Below are 13,693 nucleotides of genomic sequence, written 5' to 3'. Positions count from 1 at the left end.
AATCAAGGGCAAAGCCAATCCAATTCATGCAGTACAGTAACCATTCTACCAGTCAGCTCTTCCTCAGACAATGAATCCTGGTAGTGGAAGGCAGGAAACAGGAGGAGATGAGGGGAGAGAAACTACTCTTGTTTCCTTCACTCCCTTGTTTCTCATCACAGACTCCTTTTATTTGCATCCCCAGGAGGCCCAAACTGCTGATATCTCCTGGGAAACGGGTCATACCAAAGCCAGTCTGTCAAAGTCATTTTTCTGGCTTCCCTGCCTGTCTCTCCACTTTCCAGTCCAAATGCTTCTTTCAGAAAGAAGTCTGCTGCAAATGAATACACAAGCTCAGTGGCAAACAGCGAACGCAATCCTTGTTGCTCGAGTGCTTTATCTAAAGATCCCCTCCTGTTTGTTGCTGTTGTGTGCTTTCAAGTTGTTTCTGACTTATGGTGATCCTAAAGCAAACCTATTAACTGGGGTTTTCTTGGCTAGATTTGTTCCAAGTGGAGTTACCTTTGTTTTCCTCTAAAGCTGAGAGAATGCGAATTGTCCAAGATCACCCACTGGGTTTCCATGACTGAAAAGGCATTCAAACACTGGTCTCCTGAGTCTTGCGTGGTCCCACACTCAAACCATGACATCATACAACCAGGTAACCAGCTGAAATCTCTTTTGCTCTGCATTAAAGGCACAGGAACCCTCTCCAATTTTCATTTTGGCAGCCCAATCTTTGGCCTGAGAGAATAGCAAATGTTACCTCTGTCCCTCTAAGCCAAACTGCAAATTACCCAAAGATGGCAAATTTATTCTGGCACTTTTGGCAGAAATCCAACCGCTGCTTCTCCCTGCTCCTGGAAGCATTAGTAGTAGTGGCAGCTATTGAAATAACATCACTTTTTCTACCACTAATAAATGTTATAATTATTGCTTTCTTCTTGTGAGGCCCCAAAGCAACTTTCTGAAAAAGCTATCCCACACTGCCTTAGGGTAGGGCTAGCCTTGGATTTGCATTTCTCCTAAGAACGATTCATCCTTGCACAGAAATCAAACTGATAAAACATTTTAACTTTTGCGGATTTAACTTCTATGGATCCAATTATTCACAGATTTGATTAACATGTTCCCTGAAGTAATCTATAGGTCCTTCAGCGCAGCTCTATAATTAACTTCCAGGGGATGCTGAAATGTGGTGGAGGACTCAGGCCCCTTCCGCACAGCTATATAAAATCCACATTGAACTGGAATATCTGGCAGTGTGGACTCAGATAATCAAATTGAAAGCAGATATTGTGGATTATCTGCCTTGACATTCTGGGTTATATGGCTGTGTGGAAGAGCCCTTGGAGATTCTTAAGTAGAACACTCTATTTAGGGATTTGTAGTTCCTTCATTGTAATTTCACAGTCAATTTCTAGTGGAAACTAACGACAGAATTGAGCTAAAGGACCTAGACATAATTTCCCAGGTTTTAAAAAAAATCGCCTTTTAAAAAATTCAAGGCTTTTCCACTTTCATGTGGGTCCTTCACCACTAATCACAGAAAAACAAACAAACAAAAAGTGGGTGCTAGAAACACTATCATACGAAAGCTGACTGGCACAACCTGGGGAATGTGTACTCTGCTGCTGAGTACACATGCCCACTGTGGAATATATTCCATCATGTTAAAACAGTGGATGTGGCTCTTAATGAGACATGTCGCATTACCACAGGATGTCTACACCCTACACCACTGGAGAAATTATACAATTTAGCCAGTATTGTACCACTGGACATCCACCGGGAAGTAGCAACCAATAAAGAAAGGACCAAGGCAGTGACATCTCCGGCCCATCTCCTGCTCGGATATCAGCCAACGCCTTAAATTAAGAAATAGCTTTCTAAGATCTACAGGGATACTTGCAGGAAGACCTCAGCAAACGAGAGTCCAAAAGTGGCAGGTGAAAACTATGGCTGATACTGAATGAGAGACTCCCCCCTGGGCACACGAAAGACTGGGTGACTTGGAAGGTGCTGAACAGACTGCACTCTGACACCATAAGATGCAGAGCCAACCTTAAGAAATGGGGCCACAAAGTAGAGTCCACAACATGCGAGTGTGGAGAAGAGCAAACCACAGACCACCTATTACAATGCAATCTGAGCCCTGCCACACGCACAATAGAGGACCTTCTTATAGCAACACCAGAGGCACTCTAAGTGGCCAGCTACTGGTCAAAGGACATTTAGTGAAGTTTGTGTTTTTAAATACATTACAACTGTACCCTCGGTTTACCTCTGATACGATAAATAGTACAGAAAAACTGGGGCACCTACTATAGTGTCAAAACCCAACTTACAAGAGAAGCTGGAGGTGGGAGATTGATGTGATGAATGTAGGATGTGTTTCGTTAAACCATGCACACCAAATGCAGATGCTCAGCTTGATGGTTTCGACAGGGGTAGCAGAGCAGTGACGAAAAAATTAGCTTGAGAGGGGCCAGCTGAGATTGAGGGGAGGATAGAGGAATTTTACTCTTTTCGCTCCTAGCTTCTCTGTTTTCAATCATCTCTCTCTAACTACAAGGGGGTACTTAAGCCTGTGAGAAGAGTATAGGCTTGCAAGAGTAAGAGCTAGAGAAGGCTCCTGTGCCTTAAAATATTTGTGTAGCAGAGGGAAGAGGGAATTTTCAAGAGTGGGAAACAGATACTTAATGTAAAGGGCAGTTCTGAAAACCATTGTGCAAAAATGTGGGGCACATTTAACAAAATAATATGGAATATGAAAATTGCCCAGAATTTCTCCAAATCCCCAGTCCTGGGGTCTTGAGCTACAGTAATTTTCAATGCTTTTCTCATCCTCCTAGCAGCTTGCTTCTGTCTGTCTGTCTTTCTGTCTTTCTTTCGCTCTCTCTCCCCCACACATAAGGGTTCTCTCCCTAGTGTTTTTCCTCTGGCCTTATTGAGATCCCATCCATTTTTTCTGCTTACTGGTGTGAAATAATCCGCTTGGCTTCCACAAAGGGGCAGGATTACGTCCAAATGAAAACAAGCATCCTTCATCTCCATTACCGATAACGTCATCATCCCTTTGCCGAGGCACCGTTCCCCTCCCTTTTCAGAATCAGTACTGGCGGGGGAACTAGCTGTTGCTAACTCATTATATAATCTTCTGGGTGCCGCCTCTCTGTTTCTTTCCAGGATGACCCCTCTGAATCCATGTTTGTGCCACCAATGAACTGGATGTTCTAGGATTCGGTGCCAACGCATGCCTTGAGATCATCCCACCTTGCAAAAAAGCCCTATTTTTGGCCTAAATCCAATCACTAGTCCCAACATGGGAGGACCTACTGAATAAACAGCTAAATGGTAAGTCAATGCTTATATAAGCCCAGTTGGTTCAACGGGTCTTCTCTCAATGCAAACAGTGCTTGTATCCAAGCCAGCATTTCCTGCCTTTCATGCAGAATCTGAACATTTGGGACCTGATACCACAGAGTCTACATTTTGGAAATGTACTGACAGAGAATGATGAAGCCTAAGGATGCCTTTGATCAGATACCTTCACACCAGGGTGACCTTCTCTGATTGAAAGTTTTGAAGCAGGTCTGGGACCTGTGACATATGTCTCACCAGATATCCATAAGCCCTAAATGGTTCTGGCCCAGCTTATCTGTCTGAACGTATCTCCCTTATGAACCACCGTGGAGTTTAAGATCAACTGGGAAGGCTCTGCTCTTGGGCCCAACCCCCTCACAGGCATGATTGGCGGTTCCGGCCTGGTTTACCTGTCTAAATATATCTTCCCCTATAAACCATCAAGGACTTTAAGATCTTCCGGAGAAGCCCTGCTCTTGGTCCCACCACCTTCGCAGTTGCACTTGGTGGGGACAAGAGTCAGGACCTTCTCAGTAGTGGCTCCTCAGCTGTGGAACTCCCTCCCCAGGGATATGAGATCACCCCCTCCCTCCTGACCTTCTACAAGAAAGTGAAAACATGGCTTTGTGACCAAGCCTTTAGAGCAGTGGTTCTCAATCTGGGGTCCCCAGATGTTTTTGGCCTTCAACTCCCAGAAATCCTAACAGCTCGTAACCTGGCTGGGATTTCTGGGAGTTGTAGGCCAAAAACATCTGGGGATCCCAGGTTGAGAACCACTGCTTTAGAGATAAATAGGTAGACTTGGAACAATGTGCAATGAGCATTGGAATGACCTGGATTACGCTCATGGGTTATGTGTTTAACTCAGAATGTATTGTTTTTAAATGTTTTAATGTACTTTTCAATTCTATTTTAATATTTATTTAAGTGTACATTGTGTTTTAAGGCATCAAATTGCTGCCTGTATGTAAAGCCACTTCGAGTCCTCTCTGGAGTGAGAAAGGTGAGGTAGAATTGTTGTAAATAAATAAATGAAATTACTCCCATCAGCTCAAGGGTGCATAACTAATAACTAAAACAGATTATGGGAGAGGCAGTCAAACATTTGGAAGCACATCTGTTCCCCATCCTTGAGCCAAGGCAAGAATCAAGTTCCTTACGGACTACTATTTGCTATTATGACTATTTATGAAAACTAACTATAGACTGGGGATGGAATGCAAATCTTATTTTATTATTTCTTGTCAGAATGAAAATGTTGAATTTTTTTCTTTGTTGGGAGAAACTATGAGACTTCACACACTTTAATGCCCCCCAATCTAATGACAGAATACTTTCTGCAAAAAAAATGGGAAAGGTGGGGTTTTCTTTGCGCATAAAGTACAAAACATAAGTCCTGTACCCCATACTATGGTTGCTGCCAATGAGCAAAAATACATCTTTTATGTACAATGAAAAATCTTGTAGAAGTTGACAAATGGGACTGATAAATCTTGTAATTGTTCTTTATATCCCTAGCACCGAGATTGGAAAAGTTGCCTATCCACATTTCCAGCATTTCCCAGTCCTGAGCCATACTAATTGGGGATTTTGGGAGTTTAAGCCTCCAAACATATATATTTTAAGTTCTAACTATATGCTATTTCAAGATTACAGGCAGCATGCTTTTCCTGAACAGTTGGTTGAGGGAACACTATCCAAATTTCCAGCATTTCCCAATCCTGAGCCATGCTAATTGGGGCTTCTTGGAATTGAAGCCCCCAAACATATATTTTCTAAGTTCTAAGTATATGCTATTTCTAGACTAGAGGTAGCATGCTTTTCTTGAACAGTTTGTTGGGGGAATACAAGGATTTTGCTGTATTTGTGTTCTTTGAGGGGTTTTCTGTAAGCTCCCTAGTATGGTCACAATAGGAACGGAATGATGGGCTAGATTTCTTAAAGTTAGATCCAATAAGGCAGTTCTTCTGTTCTTCCTACCAAGAACATTTGCAGCCTTCGCTGAATCAATGCTCCTATGCTAGCCTTTGAGATATGGCTTTTAAAGTGTTATTTCTATCAACCACTAGCATAATTCTTCAACATTTTCTTCCCTTTCCTGCAAAAATAGAAGGATGAATCCATCTCACTCCGAATTTGCATGTAGCTAAATACATGCACATGAACTGAATGGTGCTATGCAGTTACCATGCTATATTCTTAACTACTGGCATGCTTTTAATATGTAACTTGAATTAAGAACTATGATAATATTTTGGAATCACTTTTGAAGTCAGTGAAGGGCAGAATGAAGCAGGGCAAACAAATTAAGTGTACATCTATTAAATCAGAGCCCTCAGCAATGTGTAATTATATAGTGAGAGGCCTTGGCTGATGATCATTGGCAGGAGAATACAGCTAGGGATGAGCAAATGAGTCCACTTCTGGTCTGTGTCACTTTGCACATATCGGCTCATAAGCTGCTCCATCCTGCACTAAATTGCATGTTTAATGTTTACAAAATATCACAAATTTGAACTTTGCAAGTACACAGTTCCTAACATATTTTCACTCAAAATTCAGGTACCTAGCCTCTCAACCAATTCATAAATCATTTCCCTTGAAAATACTCATTTCTAAATATATTTTCTCTTCAAATTACCCATATCCCCTTTGAGTTCCGTGCCCCCAGAGGTGAGAACTGCAGTATATAAATAAAGTAAATAATAATAAATAAATATTGAAATGCATTTTTTCTCTCAAAATATACTTAATCCCAAATTTATTTTCTACAAAAATTCACATATATTCTCTCAAACGTATTTCTAAATATCTTCTCATTCTTAAGAAGTTCGAAGTACAGTATTATCCATGGGGTTCCCAGACTCTAGTGCAGATACACAAAACCACAGTTAATACCCCAGAATGTCATAGAGCAGCGTTTCTCAACTTGGGGGTTGGGACCCCTGGGGGGGGTCATGAGGGGGTGTCATAGGGGTACTGGTTCTGCAGATACAGGGCCTGATTCTGTATGTTTTGAACTACCAATAATGGTATTATAAATATCACAGAAGTGTAATATTGTTCAGACAACAATGTTCCAATGAGCTTATTATGTGAGTTTGGGTGGTATTCCCAAATTCCAAAATCCAATTCCAATGATTTGATGATTCCTCAAGCATCTCTAGTTACTTAAATGGGTAATTTTATTTTCCCCTTTAAAATTTGAGAGGAATTTTGGAATTACACATAATTTATTGCATACTTTCATTTCACTTATTGTTAACCAGTGACGTTAAGCCATTCAACCCAATAAGTGCATACATTTGAGCAGACAAAGAAAACTCCACTGCCAGTCCAGACAGTTTCAATCCCACAGAATGGGAAAGGGAAGGCCTTTTATCCATCACATTGACAAGCAAAACCATTTGCCCTGTATAAGAAACAAGTTACCTTTTTAATGCTTCTTGAGTACACCTAAAGATTGTGAATCTGAAGAAGACCGCATGGATATTTCTCAGGGGGGAAAGGCCAGACAGGTTCAAGTCCAAAAAGAATGGCTAGGTAATAGCTCTTGACTCCAGAATGTGAATTTGCTCATAGAGATTTGGGGCTCACCCTGAACCAGGTTACCGCAGGAATATATGAGGTCTATAAGCTTCCCAAGCTCATGGAAATGTTAGTGGGCCACTCATAATCGAGTTGACATCTGCTTATTAAATTCTTACGCCACTTTGCCCAAAGCACCCAAGCATTAACTCACTTTTGAACCTTTTTGCATGATGCAAAGAAGGCGATGGGTGCAATGGAGCAGAACAAAAAAGCAGCTCAGCTGAAGAGGGACCGATTTGAAGGGGACACTGAGACTGAGACCTCAAATGTCACTCTCTTCCCTATTCAGAACCTGTCAAACGATGAGGAGTTATAATAGTGAGAAAATGACACATCTGCCAATCTCTGGTGTGTTACCTTCCTATATTTTGATCCATCATTCCATGGTGTTCCATTTGAACAATAATCTGTGTTGCTTTTGTTTTTTAATCGTAGTCTCAAAATGTACATTTGATGCAGGGTTGGGAATGCCACCCTTCAAATGTTGTCAGACTACATTGTCGCTCTCCATAACTTATTAGACTGGAATTCCTACATATCCCTCCCCATTGGGTATTCTGATAAGGGTGACAAGAGATGCACACCAGCAACATTTGTAGAAGCCAGGTTACATACTCTGGATTGTGAGAATATGTTGTGTTGTTGTTAGTTGCCATCGAGTCAACTTCAACTTAAGGTGACCCTATGAATGGGTGACCTCTAAGTCACCCCACCCTCAACAGACCTGCTCATATATTGCAGCAGCAGGGTCACTGCTTTCTTGATTGAGTTTATCTACCTGTAATGTGATCCTCTTCTTTTCTTATTGCCTTCTACCTTACCAAAGCATCATTGTCTTTTTAAGTAGAGCATGCCAATGCACTTGGTTTGTAATTCCAAAGCAAAATTTTATCACTTTAAAGAAGGTTTAACTGAGAAGTGGAAAGATTTACAGACACCATCGCTTTGCCACTGCCCAGGTAAAGAGCATCACCAGTTCAGGCCATACCTTTTCCACAGAGGTATGGCTTATGATATAAACATGTGGACTGTTTAGCTTTCACTCCAATCAGGCTGGAGCAATACCTTCAGTTTCTCAGCATAGGCAGCTCTAGCCCAGTGCAGTTGTATCTGTGGGGCATCTGTGGGGTGCTGACCAAGGTGCTGACTCTCGATTTCCACCTCCTTCCACACTGTTATCCATCTGCCATGCCCTATAGTCAACACTCCCCACCCCTCCCCAGTCGGGACTGCCAGTCCTTCTCCAGATGGCTTTGACTGTGGCTACTCTGTCAATGTCAATCATGAACAGGAGATCATCGAAGCAACATACAGATGTCAAGGGCACAAAGAAAGGCAATTTGGTCTGTTTTCTTCCCCGGAGATTCCCCACAGATTGAACTTCAATGTATGTCCAAAACCCCAATGGGTTTAGCTATGCAAATTGGGAAATACCTTTTCCCTTTTAGAGCTGCAAACCTTAATTGGTTTAATCAGGAGCTCCATTAACTCAAGATTGTACTGATTAATTGAAAATTGAGGGAGTTGCAAATTAAGGGCAGACTTGTTTATTTTTGGAGGGATATCTCAACCCTTAGCAAGTGTCACCATGCAGGAAGACAAAAAGATCAGTCTTTCCCTTTGACAGTGAGAAACAGTTTACATTATTACACTGAAGGTTATCCTCGGGCACCTTCAATACCTGAAAAGGGCACCAATACTGACATTAAGGTGCAATGAACACTTATTAAAGGGCAAATGATGAATCAATTAAAGACTCTTTAACTGGCTGACATGCCAATTCTAATCTTAACAATATATTAATATTTTTGAAAAAGCAAAGTGAAGAAAGAAAGAAGGAGAACAAAGAATAAGGAAGCCTGCACAAATTGCCACCTGTGACACATGTGTTGCCCACTCTCAACGAAGAAAATAAGATAGATTTTTTAAAATGTTATTTCTATCATAATTGCAGAAATACGTTCGACTTTTGCTCTAGTCAGAAAAGGGCTTGCAATTAGCTACGCAAGGGAAGATGTATCCTACCTGGCGTGGTGGGTGTGGCTCCTGGTAACTGGGCAGGATTTTGAGCACGACGCTTCCACTGGCATTTTTGAGCACCTCCTGGAGTGCCCGAGGGTCACTGCCCACTTCCTGCCCATTCACCTCCTTGATGATGTCACCCACGTGCAGCAGTCCTTGCTGGTCTATCATGCCACCATGCAGGATGCGGGCAATGACCAGCTCGCCACGCTCCACCCGGAATGTAACACCCTGGAGGACAAAAACAGAGGATATGAGTCACCGACTACTGATAACTACCTGTGATTGGGAGTCTGTCTAGCATCCTCATAGGGAGGAAAGGAGCCCCCGGTGGCACAATGGGTTAAACCCTTGTGCCAGCAGGACATTGGAGGTTCAAATCCAGGAAGAGCATAGCTGAGCTCCCTCTGTCAGCTCCAGCTCCCCATGCAGGGACATGAGAGAAGCCTCCCACAAGGATAGTAAAACATCAAAACATCCGGCCTTCCCCTGGGCAACATCCTTGCACAGCCAATTCTCTCACACCAGAAGTGACTTGCAGTTTCTCAAGTCACTCCTGACACACACACACACAGAGGGAAGGTTCCCCCTCCTCCTTCCAGACCATCAGAAGAATATTTTTTCATTAATTTGGAAATGTACAAAATTATTGCTTTTGAGGACCAATATGGTTTGGGTCTATGTTATCTACAGGATTGTCTTCTCCCATGCAACCTACTCCATATACTCAGGTTCTTTGGGAGACGTCTCATCTACTTAAGTGAGCCAAAACCAGACTGGCTATTAACTGAAGGCCATTTTTTGTGGTGCTCTCAGACTCTGGAATGACTTGCCAGAGAAGTTTCATCAATTTACAATGTTGTCTGTATTTAAATTAGCAATAAAAATCAATCTCTTCTAGCAGGTGTGTCCAGACTGGATTATGGTTCTTAAAGGATATATTAATGGAACTTCATATGTACTGATTTTACTCTCAGCCCTTTTGCACCCATGGATCCTATCATCCACAGCTTGAATTTAACAAAACAAAAAGCCATATGCAAGCCTTGATTTTGCCATTTTCCATAAAGGACACCATTTTACTACACCACTGTGGATGATGGGATATGAGGATCTGTGAATGTTGTTATCCACTAGTCCTAGAACCAAACATCAGATTTACTAAACACAGGTCACAAAATCAAAATGTGGCCAGGCCAATGAGGGAGGGTGTTTTCTCACCAGGTGTTCTCCAGCAGTCTTACGAATCCCCACCATGCGCACAGCATCTGGGGGCACTGGCTGGTTGTTGAACATGGGGTCCAGGATGGGGCTGGGTGGAGGAGTCTCGTAGCTCTTGGAGGCAACAGAATCGTGGGTTTCCAAGAGGGACTGTGAAGTTGGTCCAGCAGGGAATGAAAGCGAAGATGAAACAACACAAAAAAGGGATGATCAAGCTGAAATCCAAGGCAGATTACATAAAACATTGAGTGTGAAATTCCTCATGGGCAACCTAGAACTGGACAGCCTGGGAGATTCCCTTTCAGTCCTAAAGACAGCTGGCAAGGTCCTTCTAGTAATGATACACTCTTATTTTTAGATGTACAGACTAATTTCAGTGAACCTTCATAGCACAGGTCAGCTTAGTATGGTATTCCTGGATAATCTTACTGTATAGCAATGTATTATATTGTTTTATACTGTGTATATATTATCATTGCTGTAAGGACCCCCTGGTGGCGCAGTGGGTTAAACCCTTGTGCTGGCAGTACTGAAGACCAAAAGGTCAGAGGTTAGAATCCAGGGAGAGCATGGATGTCAGCTCCAGCTCCCCATGTGGCAACATGAGAAGCCTCCCACAAGGATGGTAAAACATCAAAACATCTGGGCATCCCCTGGGCAATTAGAGATGGCTAATTCTCTCACCAGAAGCAACTTGCAGTTTCTTAAGTCACTCCTGACACCACAAAAAAATAATTGCTGCACATCATCTTGAACTGCTCAGATATAGCTGTTTTGTAACTATTAACAAATAAATTGGATTCCCTAGTTAGATGCATGCCCTCCCTTCTCCTTTCCCTATGTAAACTAAAGTATCAAAGCTAAATTTCTGCAAAACCCTTCTTAAAATCCTATACATTAAACTCGAGACCAATATCTAAAAATTTCACCTATTACAGCAAAGCCATCAAGTCAGCTTTGACTTATGACAGATCTATTAATAAGAGGCCTCCAAGATTCCCAATCATTACTTGTCCTGCTCAGGTCTTGCAAACTTAGGATCATGCATTCCTTAAATGAAATAATTCTACCTGTAGTGTGGTTTTCAGCTTTTCCTACTTTCCTCCACTTTACAAAGCATTATTATCCCTTCTAGTGAGTCACACAATCTCATGATATGCACAAAGTCCAACAGCTACAGTTTAGTAATCTTTGCTTCGGGCTTGATTTGCTACAATACCCATTCATTTACTTTTAAACATTCCAATTGTAACCACATTTCAAGAGAGCTGATTTGTTCCTCGTCGGCTTTCTTCACTATTCACCTGTTATACCCATACATTATAATCAGAAATACAATGGCCTGAATGAATAAAGTTTATTTTGGCATATTATAAAAACCAAGCTTAAGTACACCTGGTGAGTCTTTTTACACAATTTTCCTAAAAGATTTTTGCTTTATGTATTGTTGAAGGCTTTCATGGCTGGAATCACTGGCTTGTTGTGAGTTTTCCGGGCTGTATCGTCATGTTCCAGAAGCATTCTCTCCTGACATTTTGCCTGCATCTATGGCAATCATCCTCAGAAGTTGTGAGGTCTGAGGATGCCTGCCATAGATGCAGGTGAAACGTCAAGAGAGAATGCTTCTGGAACATGGCCATATAGCCTGGAAAACTCACAACAAACCAGATTTTTGTTTCAATTGCCCCCCTCCCTCCAATTTTGGATAATTTTTGTGTACCTCAAAATACCCCTGCATTCCTCTTTCTCTTCTTCCTCCCCTTACTGTGACTTTGTATTAGAACACATCTGAAATGTATACACTTCAGTGATAAACTACCTTCTGTAGTTCCAGCAAATGCAAATTTAGTAAAAAAAAAAATTCACATTAAATCAAAATCATTTTTCACCCATGACTATGCAAAGGAGAGGCCAGCAAGATTATATAAAAACACTATATATATATATATATATATATATATATATATATATATATAGTCTAAAAGGCTTAAAACAGGTTAAGATTTTTAAAGAAAGTATAACCCTATTGAATAACCTAAAATAGACACAGCATTATAAGAAGAGAATTCCATATTATCTGTTTAGAGCAACCAATCCGTCAAAAATAAAATTTGACCCACAAAAACACAAAAAGTAGCAATAGTTTCTATATAAATTGTATAGTTTAAAGTTCTATAATCCAAAAAGTTTGCTGAAGCCAAGCATATCTAAGGCAAATTGCCTAAATGGAAAAACCCATAGTTACCAAGTTCCTTGTTGGAAAAGGTGAACAGAAAGGCAATGTAACTAATTTATAGCATAAACCAGATGTTCCGGATCTCTAATATTGGCACAAATCCCCATCCCACCCAAAAGGGAGGGGTGGCATGTGCAGAGCTCAAATAAATCCCACACTGTAAGGACAGTTTTTCAAACAAGAATAGCTCACCATGGTGCCAAAAGAAGTCTACTAACAAAGCCTAAGTTGCCCCCCAAACCTATTGTGGAGTAGGACAAATGCCTTGTTAATAAACAGTCAACGAAGTCATTCAATGATGCACATATTGGCACACCCCACTCTATTTTTTCATCTCTCATATACACAACATGATTTCACCGGGCTTGCTTTTACCTTCTGTTCTCTCGCTCTCTGACAGGTAAATGCCAAGAAGACCCCAAGGGAGCTCCAGTTTTCTCCATAAAGGTGGCATAAATTATCCAAAGAAATCCCACCCCCTCCCACTTGCCCACCCCTCGCTTGTTTTCTACCTGGAAGTGAGGTTCCTGGAGGATGCGAGCCAGTTCTGCCGCCGTACTGTCTTGCTGAGCGATGCGAGTGATGTCTTTCAGGATCTCCTGGACCAGCTCCAAATTGTTGTCCCTCACGGCCTCCAGCTTTGTCTCCTCCAGCCGCTCATGAGCCTGGAGGGGAAAAAGGGAGGGTGGTGAGAGGGTGAGGAGGGGGGATTAGAGGCACATATAAACAAACAAAGGCTGGCTAACCCGGTCATCCTTCCAACACTGGCTCACATTTGTAAGCAGGGAGGCTGGAGATAATAATGAAGGCTTGGGTGTTCCCGTGGATTCCCTAAGAATGTGACCTCCAAGTTTAAAAAAAGAAATTAAAAGCATCTGACGCATACATCTGCACATCAAACAGGATCAACCCCCAGGCATCTGCTAAGCTGGGCAAATTTGTCGAGTCTTTCCAAAAAGACAGGGAAAAGGACGAGGGTGAAATGGACAGCATGAAGAGAATAGATTCAAAACATCACACACATACACAGAGAGACAAAGACACGAGACTCCCAAGTAAGGTGCATACTCAAATAAAACAGTGCTTTCCCTGGCCTTTCATAGAGTGCTGCCAGAAATCAAACAGGTCTTTGCTCTTCGAAAGATGAATCGCTGCTCTGGATGAGCCTCAAGGAAAGAGACATGGCTACAAAAGAAAAGGAGCTAAAAATAATAGCCTCTCAAATAGAATCTCAGCGGTACCCTCTGGGGTAAGAAAATAGAAGGAAAAGAGGCTTTA

General features: G+C 41.8%; 1 protein-coding gene across 6 annotated transcripts in view; it reads right to left on the bottom strand.

The window, feature by feature from the left end:
- MPP2 (MAGUK p55 scaffold protein 2) overlaps nucleotides 1-13,693 on the bottom strand; it is an 82,395-nt gene that overhangs the window by 19,014 nt on the left and 49,688 nt on the right. For 5 of the 6 annotated variants that reach the window (XR_010910158.1, XM_060780813.2, XM_060780809.2 and 2 more), the window contains 3 exons: nucleotides 12,928-13,080; nucleotides 10,180-10,329; nucleotides 8,962-9,189 (listed from right to left, as the gene is read on the bottom strand). Coding sequence is in view for 5 of the 6 variants with exons in the window: in XM_060780813.2 (XP_060636796.1) it covers nucleotides 8,962-9,189; nucleotides 10,180-10,329; nucleotides 12,928-13,080 (531 nt within the window). In the remaining variant the exon portion in view is untranslated. Of the gene's footprint in view, nucleotides 1-8,961; nucleotides 9,190-10,179; nucleotides 10,330-12,927; nucleotides 13,081-13,188; nucleotides 13,271-13,693 lie in introns of those variants that run through there. The other variant, XM_060780812.2, reaches the window with a different exon arrangement.

This window comes from Anolis sagrei, chromosome 6 (assembly GCF_037176765.1).
Source record: "Anolis sagrei isolate rAnoSag1 chromosome 6, rAnoSag1.mat, whole genome shotgun sequence".
In the NCBI taxonomy this organism is placed as follows: domain Eukaryota; kingdom Metazoa; phylum Chordata; class Lepidosauria; order Squamata; family Dactyloidae; genus Anolis; species Anolis sagrei.
This window is presented reverse-complemented; position numbering and strand designations above follow the sequence as displayed.